The 15,638-nt window shown below is 49.0% G+C and overlaps 1 protein-coding gene across 1 annotated transcript in view; it reads right to left on the reverse strand.

The window, feature by feature from the left end:
- Nucleotides 1–15,638, reverse strand: part of LOC137436088 (CUB and sushi domain-containing protein 3-like) — a 1,358,203-nt gene that overhangs the window by 134,644 nt on the left and 1,207,921 nt on the right. Inside the window, exon 52 of the mRNA XM_078786463.1 lies at nucleotides 7,347–7,520. Within this exon, the coding sequence (XP_078642589.1) occupies nucleotides 7,347–7,520 (174 nt within the window). The remainder of the gene's footprint in view (nucleotides 1–7,346; nucleotides 7,521–15,638) is intronic.

The raw sequence follows: 15,638 nt of genomic DNA on the forward strand, positions 1-15,638 counted from the left end.
GGGGTCGGGCCACTGGCGGTGGATGGTCCACGTCGAGGTGGGCCGGCTTGAGGCGGTCTACCGAAACGCGGTCAGGAGTACCGCCGATGTCCAGGGTGAAGTGCTTCGCCCCGGTCTCCAGCACGCGGAAAGGCCCGTCGTACGGGGGCCGCAGTGGTGTCCGGTGGGCATCGTGGCGGACGAAGACGTACTCCGCCGTGCGAAGCTCCGGGGCGACATGCATCGGTGGGTGCCCGTGGCATGCCGTTGGCACCGGGGCGAACCTCTGGGCGGTCTCTTGCAGAGCGGAGCGCTGCTGTGCTGCGGTCCATGGTGCCGTGGAGTCGGGGAGGAACTCGCCCGGCACCCGCAGCGGTTGCCCGAAGACCAACTCCGCCGCGGATGCGCGCAGGTCCTCCTTGGGCGCCGTCCGGAGGCCCAGCAGGACCCAGGGGAGCCTGTCGACCCAGCCGCCGTTGCGGAGGGTGGCCCGGAGCGCGGCCTTCAATGAGCGGTGAAATCGCTCACACAGGCCGTTAGCCTGGGGGTGGTAGGCCGTGGTTTGGTGCAGCCGGACCCCGAGCCCCTGCGCGACCGCCCCCCAGAGCTCCGAGGTGAACTGGGGGCCGTGGTCGGACGAGATGTCTGAGGGGGCGCCGAACCGGGCGACCCAGGTGGCGATGAAAGCCTGCGCGACATCGGCCGCCGTTGTCGACGCCAAGGGCACGGCCTCCGGCCACCGGGTGGTGCGGTCCACCATGGTGAGGACGTAGGTGAAACCCCGCAAGGGGGGCAGAGGTCCCACCGGGTCCACGTGGACGTGGTCAAACCGGCGTTCCGGCACCGTGAAGGGGGCCAACGGGGCCTGGGTGTGCCGGTGCACCTTGGCGCGCTGGCACGCGAGACACGTCCTGGCCCAGCCGCGGACGGCCTTCCGGAGGCCATGCCAGACGAACTTGTCAGCGATCAGCCTTTGGGAGGCCCTCGCGCCCGGGTGGGACAGGACGTGGATGGCGTCAAACACCTGGCGCTGCCAGCCCGCGGGCACGATGGGGCGAGGACGCCCGAGGGAGACGTCGCACAAGAGGGCCGCGCCCGCGCCGTCGAACGGCACCTCGGTGACGCGGAGGCCCGTGACGGCGGTCCGCAAGGCCTGGACGTCGGGGTCAGCGGCCTGGTCCGCTGCCATCCAGGCATAGTCGATGCCGAGGTGGACTGCGTGGGTGACGGCCCGGGAAAGGCAATCCGCCACCGGGTTGTCCTTCCCCGCGACGTGCTGGATGTCCGTCGTGTACTTGGACACGGCCGAGAGGTGACGCTGCTGCCGGGCTGACCACGGCTCGGTGACCTTGCCCATCTCGAAGATCAGCGGCTTGTGGTCGACGAAGGCAGTGAACGCACGGCCCTCGAGCAGATGGCGGAAGTGCCTGACCGCCAAGTGAAGCCCGAGCAACTCGCGGTCGAAGGTACTGTAACGGCGTTCGGGCGGGCGAAGCTGCCGGCTAAAGAACGCCAGCGGTTGCCAAGCTCCACGCACCCATTGCTCGTGCACCGCGCCCACCGCGTAGTCCGAGGCATCGGTGGTGAGGGCGATCGGTGCATCGGGCGCCGGGTGCGCGAGCATGGTGGCGTTAGCCAAGGCGAGCTTCGCGCCCGTGAACGCCGTGTCCATCTGCTCGGTCCAGGTAACGTCGCCTTTGCCCGGCTTACGTCGGAGAGCTTCGTGCAGGGGGCGCAGGAGCTGGGCGATACGGGGCAGGAACCGATGGTAAAAGTTCACCATGCCCAGGAACTCCTGCAGCCCTCTGATCGTGCGGGGGCGCGGAAACCTCTTCACCGCCTCCACCTTGGCCGGCAGGGGGACGGCTCCGTGCCTGGTGACACGGTGCCCCAGAAAATCGATTATGGCGGCGCCGAACCGGCACTTTGCGGGGTTCACAATCAGGCCATGCTGGCCCAGGCGTTCGAAGAGCGTGCGGAGGTGGCGTAGGTGCTCTTCGCGGGACGCGCTGGCGACGAGGATATCATCCAGGTAGACGTAGACAAAATCCAAGTCGCGCAGGACGCTGTCCATCAGTCGCTGGAACGCCTGAGCCGCATTCTTCAGACCGAAGGGCATGCGCAGGAACTCGAAGAGTCCGAATGGCGTGATGACCGCCGTCTTCGGGACGTCCTCCGGCCTGACGGGGACCTGATGGTAGCCGCGTATGAGGTCCACCTTCGAGAAGAAGGACCTGCCCGCCAAACGGGCGGAAAAGTCCTGAATGTGGGGGACGGGGTAGCGGTCGGGAGTCGTGGCGTCATTGAGACGGCGATAGTCCCCACACGGTCGCCATCCCCCGCCGGGCTTCGGCACGATGTGCAGCGGCGACGCCCAAGCGCTCTCTGAGCGCCGAACGATGCCGAGTCGCTCCAGGGTAGCGAACGCCGCTTTTGCCACCGCCAGCTTCGTCGGCTCAAGGCGGCGTGCCCGGGCGTAGACCGGTGGCCCGACGGTGGGGATGTGATGGGCCACCCCGTGCTTGACGGCCCCCGCCAAGAAGGTGGGCCGCGTGAGGGCCGGGAAGCCGGCGAGGAGGCGGGTGAATGCGTCCGCTGCCGGAAGCGTACAGACCAAAGTGGCCGGAACCGAACCGTTCGGCAAGCCGCTTGGCAAGCCGCTCGTTGAGCTGGGCAACGCACAAGCGAGCGAGCTGAACGTCTCGGCCTGGACAAGACGTCTGCGCTTGACGTCGACCAGGAGCCCATTAGCGCACAGGAAGTCCGCGCCAAGCAGTGCCATGGGCACGTCGGCGGTGACGAACGTCCATCGGAAAACCTGCCCTCCGAACCGCAGAGAGAGGCAGCGTTTTCCGTACGTACGGATGGGCGTCCCGTTCGCGGCAAGCAGCGCGGGGCCCCCACCCGCGGCGTGCTTGTCTGACGTGCCGGCGGGAACGACACTCACCTGCGCTCCCGTGTCGCACAGGTAACGGCGCCCGGAGAAGGTGTCCGTTATGAACAGCAGGCTGCTCGAACGGCCGGCGCTCATCGCCACTATTGAGCGCCGGCCCGGGCGTTTTCCGACCTGTTGAAGGAGCATGGCGGATGACACTGCCGAGCTTCGTGGCCGAACTTGGCATGAAACCAGCACCAGGTGGTGGAGCTGGCGGAGCGCGGCTGGCTCAGCCAGGCCGGTGGAGTTGGCGGGTTTCCCCGCGGTTGCGGTTTTCGCCGCGGCGGTGGGCGGGGCGTGGCGGCGGTCACGAGGTGCGTATCAGCATGCTGCGTATGCTGTATAAGCTGATGCTGTGGAACAGCAGCATCAGCAGCATCAGCAGCATCAGCCTCGAGGGCCGTGACGGCCACGCCGACTCTCGCCCGCGTGTCCGAAGCGGCGAAGTACCTGTCCGCCTCGGCTGCCAATGCTCGGGGTTCCGTTCGCCCGGTCCCGGCCAACGCGAGGCGAACCTGCGCTGGAAGTTGGCGACGGAAAAGCGCCCGGAATAGAGAACCGGGGGCTTCGTCGCCCAACAGTGACAGCATATGGTCCATTCGGACCGACGGGCGCGTGTCACCGAGCTCGGGGAGATCCAGGAGGCGGTCGGCCCGTGCGTCGTCCGTGAGGCCGAACGTGGCTAGGAGTATCCGCTTGAGTGCCTCGTACTTGTGGCCGTCCGGTGGGTGGCGAAGGACGGACACAACTCGAGCGGCCGTGCCGGGCCCGAGGGAGGCGACAATGTGGCAATAGCGCGTGTCATCGCCGGTGAGGCGCCGAAGCTGAAATTGGGCTTCGGCCTGGACGAACCAGACTTCGGCCTGAGCCTCCCAAAATTCGGGAAGTTTGATGAGGTTGGCCATGGCAATGGCGTCGCGTGTGGAAGGATCGCTCCGGCAGATCCAACGTCGAGGGGGTCACCAGTAAAGCGCGGCGTTACGCGCGCTGCTTGCGAGCAAGGAGGAAGCGGACAAGCGGTAACTTATAAGCGTCTTTATTTCAGGAGCTCACTGTAACACTGGCGCGCTCCGGGCTGCGCGCCCGGTGTATATCATGAGGCCACGCCTACCCCTCGGGCGTGGCCACTGTCCACTTGGTGCGCGGAATGATGTCACCACGCCAGTGGGCTTTTGTGTCCGCCACACACATATATATTATGAGGGGGCGATTTTGTCATGGGGGAGAGTCTATTTCGTGGCAGGGGGGCGAATCTATTTTTAGGGGGGCGAATCTGTACCGGTACAGAATCGCCGGGGGGCGGATCTGTTTCGGGGACGGATCTGTTTCGTGACACCGGCATCCAACTAGTGTTGGCAGACGGAACGCCCAGTTTAGCGTCCATCCGAGTTTAGCGACACAGTTTAAGGACGCACACATTGATGCGTCACCCTGCTTGCGAGACACCAGGATGATAGTTTGTAGCTGGGCCAAGATCCAAACCCAGGCTAGATGGCTCAGAGTTGTGTGTGTATACCTCTAGGCCATCCTGCCACCTAACTACTACCCTCCAATGCCTTTGTGATCTGGTTGATTTCTAAACTTTTGTTTTTTTAATAAATTTTTATTTTAAACTGTTGTATTAAAAAAAAAAAATTGAAATATATTTTAAGATGCAACATGTTCTTTATAATGTAACTGTGTACTGTATATGCCTTTGGGATGCTACTTTATGCTTATTATTCACTGCATGTTGTTGCTGTTTTTGTTGTTGTTGGTTTGTCAGGGCTTCTTACAGCAGCCCTCAGGACCTATCTCTCACCTTTACTGTTTAACATATTTTCTACAGTCTGAGTTGACACAATAAACTTGACTTCAGAAATATTATGATTTGGAAAAAGTTCCTGAAAATCATTTTGATGACGCTTGTTTTTAGCAGTCACCTGTGACCATGTCGGCCTGACGTCAGTTAATCAACGTCGTGTCTGCAACCAATACGCAACGTCAGCCTGCCGCCGCCAATTAGCTTGCGACCAATTGACCAAATGCCGACGTTGGCACAACGTTGGCACAATGTTATCGAGGCATTCGTCACCTGATTGCTGAACACTTTATTTGCAGGCGCAAGGTCCATGTGTGGCATGTTTGATAACCGGTCTCGCATTATCCTTTTATTGGAGTGACCCACAGAGCCACTCCATTCTCGCAGGGTGGATCAGGCAAAGTAGATAAAAATACAAAGATGGCCTTATTATCACACTCCATTTCTGTTTGTCTGGCTGATGTATGTCTGTTCCCTTATATTTTGTACATCTTGTAAACGGAACATTGCAGAGCCAGAAAACTTGGAAAACATAATGTGGGCCTCATGGGGAATGTCATGGACACGTCACCGTGGTATCTTTGACATCCACCAATTAATGCTGGAAGGGACAGTACAACAGAGGAACAGCACACACATTGATGCCTTTCCCTGCCTGAAAAGCTTACAACTGGGCTGAGATTCAAACCCACACTATAAAACTCAGAGGTGAGTATGCGTACCACATGGCGATCCTGTCAGCCCCTATTCTGGGACAATCTACCATATAAACCACAATGTGAGTTTGTGTGTTTGTACAGATGTCTGTCCCCCTTCATAAGGGTAGGTTTCAAAGGCCAATCTTTTTAGATGAATGTGTGTTCACCACAGTCTATTTTTGAGGATAAAACAAACTCGAAAAACATTTTCCATAACAGAGTAATTATGCCTAGACACAGAAATTATGTCTACAACAGTAGATAACAGGGACATCGGGAGATCTGTGGGAGGGAGAGGGCTGAGGGTGAGGAAGCATGGGAAGGGGGGGGGGGGGGGGTGGGTTGAGGTATAAAACACACGGACACGGCTAGGACTTCAAGAAAAGAAGTCAGAATTTCAAGAAAGTGGATCTGGGGTGAAATTACCGGGTGGCGGGGGTAGAAATTGAAACGTCCTTGCACAGGAAGTCATTCTGAATGACTTTGGGTCCTACTCTTCTGTATTTACAATATAAAAAATAAATATGCCCTAAAGAGTGATACCGTCTGCAAAGGACTGAAACGGAAAAGATTTACTATTCCTGAAGTAAAATAAAATAAATAAAACATTTTGTGACATTTGCTTCCAACTTCCACACAGGTGGAAGGAATGAACTTCAATTGATAAATGGTGACTTTAACAAATGAAGTTTAACAAATGAAGGAAATGGAAACACTTGTACATCAGAAGGAAATGGCATTTCACGGTGCTAGTTATTGTGTTATTATACAACTCAAATGTCTCAATCGCCAGAAACCAACCGGTTATTGCCCACAGTCAAGTACCTTCGGGCCCCAAGAAGTCTCCCAACAAAGCCATAGCTCTTCAGGCGGCATGTGCGGTTTTTTTTCTTCCGATAGACCCTTTCTCAGTGTGATGCCTTTGGTTAGCGCAAGTGTTGCAAACATCGGCCCGAAGCATTCGCAACACGGCCTCTCATTTCCATTCGCTCCATCTCACGGGATTCCTTTTCTCCATTTATCCAAACTCATATTTTATTCTGGAGCTTAGAGGAGGCTCCCGAGCTGCCAAAGCATATTACGATCCCTACGACAGAATGATTTTTCACACAAAATCTTTCAAAGCTATTCTGACGGCTTGTTGATTCCATCCCTGCATTTATTGTGATGCTGTAACCCATGATTGACATATGCAGCTTAATACTTCCCACCATGCAATTTTACCCGAATTAAATCCATTTCCTCTTTGTCGAAAGGCTCCACCTCTTGTATGTAAATCCACCCAGGAAACAAGCGTTACGCCTAGGTCCCCCGTCGGTGAAGTGATGCGAGTTGACAAAGTGGAAGACGCAAGTCGGCCATCTTGGATTTTGACGTGGCGACCTAATTTTCAATAGCGTTCTCCCTTATGCGAAGATACACCCACACACCAGATTAGAAGTTAGTAGTTCGTTTATTTTTCAAGATATTCCGCTCACAGGGTTCAGACATACATGGCGGCGGCCATCTTGGATTTTGACGTGGCGACCCAATTTTCAATAGCGTTCTTCCTTATGCCGAGATACACCCACACACCAGATTAGAAGTTGGTACTTCGCTTATTTTTAAAGATATTCCGCTCACAAGGTTCAGACATATGTGGCATCAGACATACATGGCGGCGGCCATCTTGGATTTTGACGTGGGTTGCACCCACACACCAAATTCGAATGCGGTCCTTCGCTTACGCACGCATGCACGTACGCACGCCCGCACGGACGGACGGACAGACGGACGGACAGACGGACGGACACACGGACTGAGGGGAAAACCATAGTCCCCCTTTCGCTCCGCGGTGCGACGGGGGACAATAAAAAGAGTCTAATGTGTGTACTGCAAATGCTGCTGGTCTACAAACAACCAAAGAACAGTCCGACGGATCCCATTTACGCACCGACACATCTTGCTTCGTTGCCACTCCACAAACCACTGGCCAAGCACTCGCGCACTTGCGTGCCAATGAGGGTGAAGCCAGCGTCACACTGGAAGATGGCCGTCGCACCAAACGTCACCTGGGTGCCAATTTTCCGCCCATTGGGAATGGATGGAAGTTCATTACAGGAGATCACTGCAACAAGAGGAGTCAGTCAGGTGAGTTCGGGCTTCCTATTCCCAAAGTGACCCCACATCCAACTGTACACTTTAAGAGGCAGTTTATGTTGTATTTAATTAATTTTTTCTTTCTTTTTCATCTTTCAGGTTCGTCAGAGTTTTCATATCCCATTAAAATGACAACTTATCTCAGCTCACATGGCGATTACTTCATTTGGCACATGTTTTAGATAAGTTATATCCTTTTTTATCATTCTAGCGATAAAATATTGATTGTGGTCGTCATTTGCACAAAATCATATCCAGCATTTAAAACGATCTATTTATCCTGAGATAAATCATTCATGCAGTGATGATATACACAATTAGTCTCCTTTGTAGCTACACCGACTACTTCCATTAAGGAGGGATGACAAGATGGCTCATAGGTAGCGCAATGACCTTTGAGCTATCTGGTCTGAGTTTGATTCCCGGCCAGACTAGAAACTGTTGGATTGGTGCTCCACAAGCAAGGCATTGGATGAAGGAGAACGTTGTCCTTTGGAGGGATCATGAACTATCACATGATAATAAAGTCATAAGGTTCGTGCACATAAACAGGAACTATGGAGGTTTATTTACTTTTGCTCACAACATAGGTGAGTATAGTTATCTCATCGGCTTCAGTGGGAGTGTAATATCGGGCGGTCCAGTCGTTTAAGCATCTCTCAAAATATCCGCAAATATAACCTCGAGAATCTACCTGAAATAGATACATTGAAAAGCATTCACCAACGAGCAGTATCCAGACATTGTTTGATGGAAATATCAAATTGACATTTCAGGCTACTGGAGCTGGAGTAATGGTCTAAGGCATATTTACAGTACGACAAGCTACAAGACATCTCATGACTATGCAAGGCTGAGTGACAACTTGGACCAACTGGGCTCACACATGCATTTATTCCAAACATGTATCTATAAAATGACAGGATGTTTCAAGAAGAGGAAGTCACCATTCATTAGGCCTGTTTAATGCAATAATTTTCCTTCTATTTTTCAACAGGAGTTAGGTTATATTGACAGTGGGGCAACAATTGGGCACATACAGTCACATGAAAAAGTAAGTACACCCCATGTAAAGTTTTGACTTTTTCAACATATTTCAACATACAGCTATTTGATCTTCATTTCAACAATATTGATAGATAAAGGTGTTATAATATAACAAATATCATGAAACATTTACATTTTGTAGTCCATTGTATAATTTAAATAAACATAAATGCAAATTTCACATGTGGAAAAAGTAAGTACAACCTTGGCTCTAATCGGTGGTATTGCCCCCTTTGGCAGAAACCTCAAGTAGGCGTTTCTTGTAACTGTCCACCAGTCTCTGACATCGACTGGGAGAAATGTTTGCCCACTCCTCCATGCAGAATTCTTTCAGCTGTGCGATGTTTGATGGGTTTCTTGCATGCACAGCTCGTTTCAAATCCCCCCACAACATCTCGATGGGATTTAGATCCGTGGTTTGACTTGGCCATTCCAGAACCCTCCATTTCTTTCTTTTCAGCCATTCCTTGGTGGATTTACTGGTATGTTTAGGGTCATTGTCATGTTGCAAGGTCCACCTTCGGTTGAGCTTCAACTTTCCGACAGATGGCTTCACATTATCCTCCAGCACCCTCTGCTACAATGAATAATTCATAGTGGATTATATGATGGTGAGCTGCCCAGGCTCTGATGCAGCAAAGCTGCCCCAAACCATAGTATTTCCACCACCATGCTTTACAGTTGGTATCAGGTTCTTGTGGTCAAATGCTGTCTTTGGTTTTCGCCAAACATGTCTTCTGGTACTGTGGCCAAATAGCTCTACCTTTGACTCATCTGTCCAGAGCACATTGTTCCAGAAGTGCTGGTCTTTGCCGAGGTGTTCATTGGCAAACTTTAGTCTTGCCCTGATGTTCTTTCTGGACAGCAACGGTTTCCTCCTGGCACACCTCCAATGTAAATCAAATTTGTGCAGCCTCTTTCTAATGGCAGACTCGTGCACTTTGACATCAACAGTGGCAAGAGCTACCTGTAGGTCCCATGATGACATTCTGGGGTTCTTAGAGACTCCTTTCAGCATCTTGCAGTCTGCTCTCGGGCTGAACTTGCTGGGGCGGCCTGGCCTGAACAAGTTGGCAGTTGTTTGGAATCTTCTCCACTTGTAGATGATCTTCCGGACAGTCGAATGATTGATTTCAAATTGTTTGGAGATCTTTTAAAATCCCTTCCCAGACTCGTAGGCATCTATAACCTTCTTTCTGAAGGCCTCAGAGAGCTCTTTTGATCTAGGCATGGTGATGCCGCACACTTCAACAATAAAGAGCAAACCAAACGAAATGTCTGAGGTTTAAATAAGACAGGTTCCTCCAAAATCCTCTCTAACGATGTTCTAATCATTTGCACCTGAGGTGGTGCACCTGATTCTAATTTTAGGTGTTTGAAGTAGTGATAAATGTCAGGGTGTACTTACTTTTTCCACATGCGAAATTTGCATTTATGTTTATTTATATTATACAATGGACTACAAAATGTAAATGTTTCATGATATTTGTTATATTATATCACCTTTATCTATCAATATTGTTGAAATGAAGATCAAATAGCTGTATGTTGAAATATGTTGAAAAAGTCAGAACTTTACATGGGGTGTACTTACTTTTTCACGTGACTGTACACCCTGGCATTGGCAAGGGGATAAATTAATAAGAAAGGAAAGGAGAGAGAGAAAGGAAGGAAATTAAGTTAGGGAGGGTTAATGGAAGTAATAAAGATCATGAGAATTAAGATGGGGGATGACATGAGATGGTGATGCACTGCCTGCTTGAAGCCACAGAGGGAGTAGTGAGACAGAAAAATATTTGGAAGGTGGTGTAGAAGTCCACATGGACTTGTGATTTTATTGAAACGTCCCTCTCCTATTGAGTAGGTGAGTTATCACTTGCATCATGTTCAAATATGTTCTTACTCTGCTCAATTTCAGGAAAGCTCGGGAACATGGATGTTGCTTTATAATACAAATCGTGATCCACAGCAGTACCGGTATTATAATCTTTGGAAAATGGAATGCTAATAAAGTGAAAGAACATAAGCTTAGTGATAAATATTTGAGTAATCTGCATTATGAATTTTAGATATTGTGTGTTGCTGTAGTTTGAAATGCTAAGGAATCTTCAAAATGTATATTGCCAATAAAAGTCAAGAGTATAATTAGTGATATATATTTGAGTAATCTGCATAATGAATTATAGATATTGTGTGTTGCTGTCGTTCGAAATACGAAGGAATAAAGACTTCATTGATAATCTGTGCAAAGAAGGAATATGTAAAGAATGTCTCGTGCCAGCAGGGAAAAAAAACACCATGTGTATTCTTTTCATGTTTAAAAGCTTATCTCAAATGGCCTGAGTTGAATGAACAACAGATGTTTTACCATTACTGATGGCGACAACTTGTCTCAAATCCCTGACCCCTTGTTCGACCTCTCATCATTCAGTCTGACGCCTCAAAAGCACAGACAAATTCCTTTTGTCTCTCCAAAACACTATAAAAGACAAGATGCAAACCAAATTGGGCAGAAGATTTGCTGGATACATTGTATGGAGTCCTGTTTGAGTACGCCTGCATAGTACTGTTAAACTGTGTTGTAATCCTTGTTATATATTCGAGTGAGTCTTCTCCATTGAATTAAATATTTGACATTGTTCTTGAGGTGTGGACATTCTATCAGTGTACACTCTTCCATGACAGTGGTTCCATAAATAGGAGGAGGAAGAAATAAAAGAGTTGAGGTAGGCAGTCAACCTTGATTTTGGAAGTTTATCAAGGATTAAGCTCCTGGAAAAACACATGCGTCCTGTAGTTTCTGTGGAAGGTAGGAGTACTGGGAGAGCAGAGGGAGAAATGTTGGAGAATAGAGGGTAGACAACAGAGAGACCACTGACCCAACTGTGATGTGAGAGCAACATATCTTGTGTTTCAGCCTCATCATGGGAGGTTCGAATAATTTTGAGGCCTTGTCGACTGTGAGTAGCTCTGATTTTCAAAGGAAAGACTTTGATCAAACGAAGATGCTCAATATACGGCTGGCTTTGGAGGCCAGCTTTGCTATGTTGTCAGCCCAGGAAAGCAAATGTCATGGCTGATGGTGAGGACTAGAAGTTGAAGAGACAGAGGTTGCCAACAAAATAGCTTGGCGAGTTTGTTTGATAAATCATTCTGAAGTGATAGAGTAAGACTGGAGAATTTTCCAGGATTGAAGGATGTTCCATTTACTGTATCAGAGCAGAACCATTCATTCCAAGATCAGCGGAGAGAGACAAAGCTGTTGTCTGCCGAGCAGAAGGATGTGGAGTCGTCTTCAAAAAAGAAGAGAGGGTTTCCAGAGCATCAAAGAGGTAATTTTCTTTTCTTTTTTTTATGGATGAGGTACAATACTGAGCCCAAAAACACTGCCTTGGGGAACTCCAGCCTCCACTGGGAGAGGGGAGGAGATGGTCTACTGCTGGTAACATGTGGACAGCTTGAGTGGAGGAATGAAGGTGGCTTTCTATGCCACAAGCAGAGAGCTTGGCAAGCAAAGCAGGATGCCAGACTATGTCGAATGGCTATGATATATCCAGGGAGATGGTCTTAACTGTTTTTAGGAACAGGACAAAACACCACTCATCTTTTCTAAGAGCCATCATTTCTGTACTGCAATGTGTAAGACATCATAACAGGATCCATGCCACACAATAAAATAAGAGTGGATATGAGTTGAAGGTTGGTTTACATGATGTTGGCAAGGAATGGGTGAGTGGTCTACATTGGCTTTGGAAAGATTGATGGCTGAATAAGGCAAGGGAATGAGGGATCAGATGATGGAGGTGTGAAATGACCAAAAACCTGAAATGTTGTAAAAGTCCAAAAGGCCATCAAACTGTTAGTGGAAACAAAGGGGTAGGGTGTGACAAGGTGAGCAGTTCCGGGAATGGCTTTGGTGAATGGGGAGAGGAGTATGCAGATGCAATGTGGCCTGTCCTGCAAAATGTCATGCCTCAGGGTACTGAGTTCTGTCCAAATAGAGGATGTTTGGTTTCCCTTCATAGCAAAATTTCTGGAGCGATTCAGTAAGGATATGAACTCTTACGCTTGTAAGAATTTAACAAGTCAGTGTTTATTAATCACCCTGCCTGCACAACAACAACAGGCATTTTAAGGCCATTTTCTCTGCAAGAGCGGGGGTTAGCCTTGCGGTCCCCATGACAATCGTCTCCATTTTGCCCTATTTTCCGCATCTCCCCTTGTTAACACCCTTGCCCGCATTTCCTCTTCGACCATCTTTAGCCAAGTCTTTCTCGGTCTTCCCCGTCCTCTACTTCCTTCAGCATTCATTTCCATCACTCTTCTCAACCAGTCACTTTCATCCTTCCTCAACACATGACCAAGCCATCTCAAACTGTTTCTCTTCACAGCATCAATCACAGGCTCTATTCCCATCATCTTTCGCAATTCATCATTTGTCTTCCTCTCTCTCAATGATACTCCGCACATCCACCGAACCATTCGCATTTCCACCCTTTCCAGCCTTCGTTGCTGCTCTACATTCATTACCCATGTCTCGCTCCCATAAATCATAACACTTCTCACACATGCAACATACACCTTTCCCTTCAGCTTCAACGGCACTCCCCTCCTCATCAGCACGCCACTCGGTTCCCGAAACGTCTTCCATGCACATCTCACTCTAGCAACCGTTGCCGAGTCTGATCCACCTTCTCCATTCAGCATGTCTCCTCGGTAACAAAATATTTTCACACCTTCCAGCTTCACGCCGTCTCCAAGATCCAACTCAACATTTCCTCCATCTGCAGCTCCCTCTGTGCACACCTTACACTTGAATGCAGCTGCCACACTGGTTAATGACCCTCTCAAACCACTACATTTTTGATGAATCCACTCAGTGCACATTGTACATTGAATGGAATTCACTCCGACACCATTCCTGCACACAGCACATGGCCACTTCCCAGTTCTTTCCACCTCACCACATGCTTTACCACTTGCCATCACCTTCGTTTTTCCGATATTCACCTTCAGTCCTTTTGTCTCCATACATTCCTTCCACTTGTTCATTTTCTCCTTCAGTCCATCCATACTTTCTGCAATCAACACCAGATCATCTGCATACAACAACTCCCACGGTAAACCCTCCTTTACGTTCCGAGCCAGCACCTCCATCACAGCTACAAATAGTAGTGGACTTAGTACCGACCCCTGATGCACTCCCACCTTCACCTCAAACTCACCACTGTTCCCGTCCTTCGTCTTTACAGCTGTGCGCGCTCTTTTGTACATTGCCATCACTACTCTGATCAACCATTCCTCCACTCCTAACTTCCTCAATGCCCATGTCACTACTTCACGTGGAACCCTGTCGAATGCTTTCTCCAGATCAACAAACCCAAGAAACAACTTCTTCCTCTTCTCCATGTACTTCTCCTGCAACTGCCTCACAATAAAAAGCACGTCTGTCGTTCCTGCCTGTGAAACACTAACATGACTTGTTTTCGTTTTTAGTTTAGTTTTTAGCTGGGTGGAGATTCAAACCCAGGATTCAAACCTAGACAGCTTAGAGGCAAATTTGTGTTCCTCTAGGCCATCCTGCCAATTGTCTCTAGAAGAAATGATTTAAAATGTTAATCAATGTGTGTGCTGTCCCTCTGATGGATGTTAAACGGGTGCTCTGTATGCCGGTATTAGTTGCTGGATCTTAAAGAAGAGTAGGCGAGCTATCGCTGGGCACCATGGAATAATTCCAAATTCCTGCCCTAATCTTCGTCGAACATCAGGCCAGGCCAGCCGGTTCTTCAAAATAATTGGGCCAAATGTTACCACGGACAACCCCACACAAATGGGGGAATAATTGTGGTCATCACAGAAGAATATTTCTCGAGTCAAGGAAGAGGCACGGTTGTAATGTGCGCTGCAAAAGCAATCAAAGAAACGTGATCCACCAATAAAATGCCATAATGGTGTTTCACAGGCAAGGTGTTTTAAAAGTATTTTTTTTTAGTAAAGTAAGTCTAGGTTCATGGAAGAGTGAGGTGACAGGGGATGAAAGGCAACATACTGGTAGTTCGTGCATCAGTGGGAGGACAAATGTAACAAGCTTTAAAGCCCAGCGGCAACAATTGTTGTCAGTGATTTATGTTCATTATTTTTGAAGTTGATGAATTATGAATGATCAGATTATATTTGTCTATGTTGCAGTTTGTTATGTAATATGTATGGACATAATAATATAATTATAATATTATTATATAATTGTATGTAATTATACAATTTTGTATTGTATGCTCACCGCAACAAGCCATGTTGCGGTGAGCAACCCCTAAATATTATACGATTTGCATAAAATTTTACGTGTGTGATTTCTACAATAAATGGAACCACTTTGAATGGTAAGACCATAATTTTCATGTGTTTGAAATTTTACCCCTATTTTGATGACACCCTACCCACCATTGTCGCCTGTTCAACTCACAATCCCAAGAGATATGCAGAACCCCCATGGCATTGCAACTCTCAAGTGACCATAAGCAGGCTAATTGTGCTAATAAACAACCTGAAAGAAACTATCATCCTTCCTCATGGATATATACACATTGTTAGAAGTAAATAATGACGGATGTTTTCTTTCACAATGTCATGAGATTCCTGGCAGTTCTCAAACAAAGACCTTTATAATGGCATGGGTTTTATATTCACTGGTTGAGCTGTTTAAGAGAAAATAGTTGGAAATAATATCAAGGACCTGCATAACCTCCATCATAAAATCCCTCCTTGAGAGATTGCCACAGAGTTATTTTGGGATGGTGTATGAACAACAGACCCCCCCACCTCGATCGCTGAGGCCTATCTTCATAAGGAACGCCTATCGCCTATCAGCGACGCCTATCAGCGTCAAATGTGGCGACGCCTATCAGCGACGCCTATCAGCTCAAAATCTTTCCCTTTGATAATTTTACACTGAAGCGAAAAGTTGTTGGGAGAGCATGGTGATTGCGAATATCACAGCTCGCATAGCAGTACGCACCAACATGGCGGCCGGAGTATAGAA

The sequence above is a fragment of the Myxine glutinosa genome, chromosome 11 (genome assembly GCF_964187855.1).
Source record: "Myxine glutinosa chromosome 11, kmMyxGlut1.1, whole genome shotgun sequence".
Taxonomy (NCBI): domain Eukaryota; kingdom Metazoa; phylum Chordata; class Myxini; order Myxiniformes; family Myxinidae; genus Myxine; species Myxine glutinosa.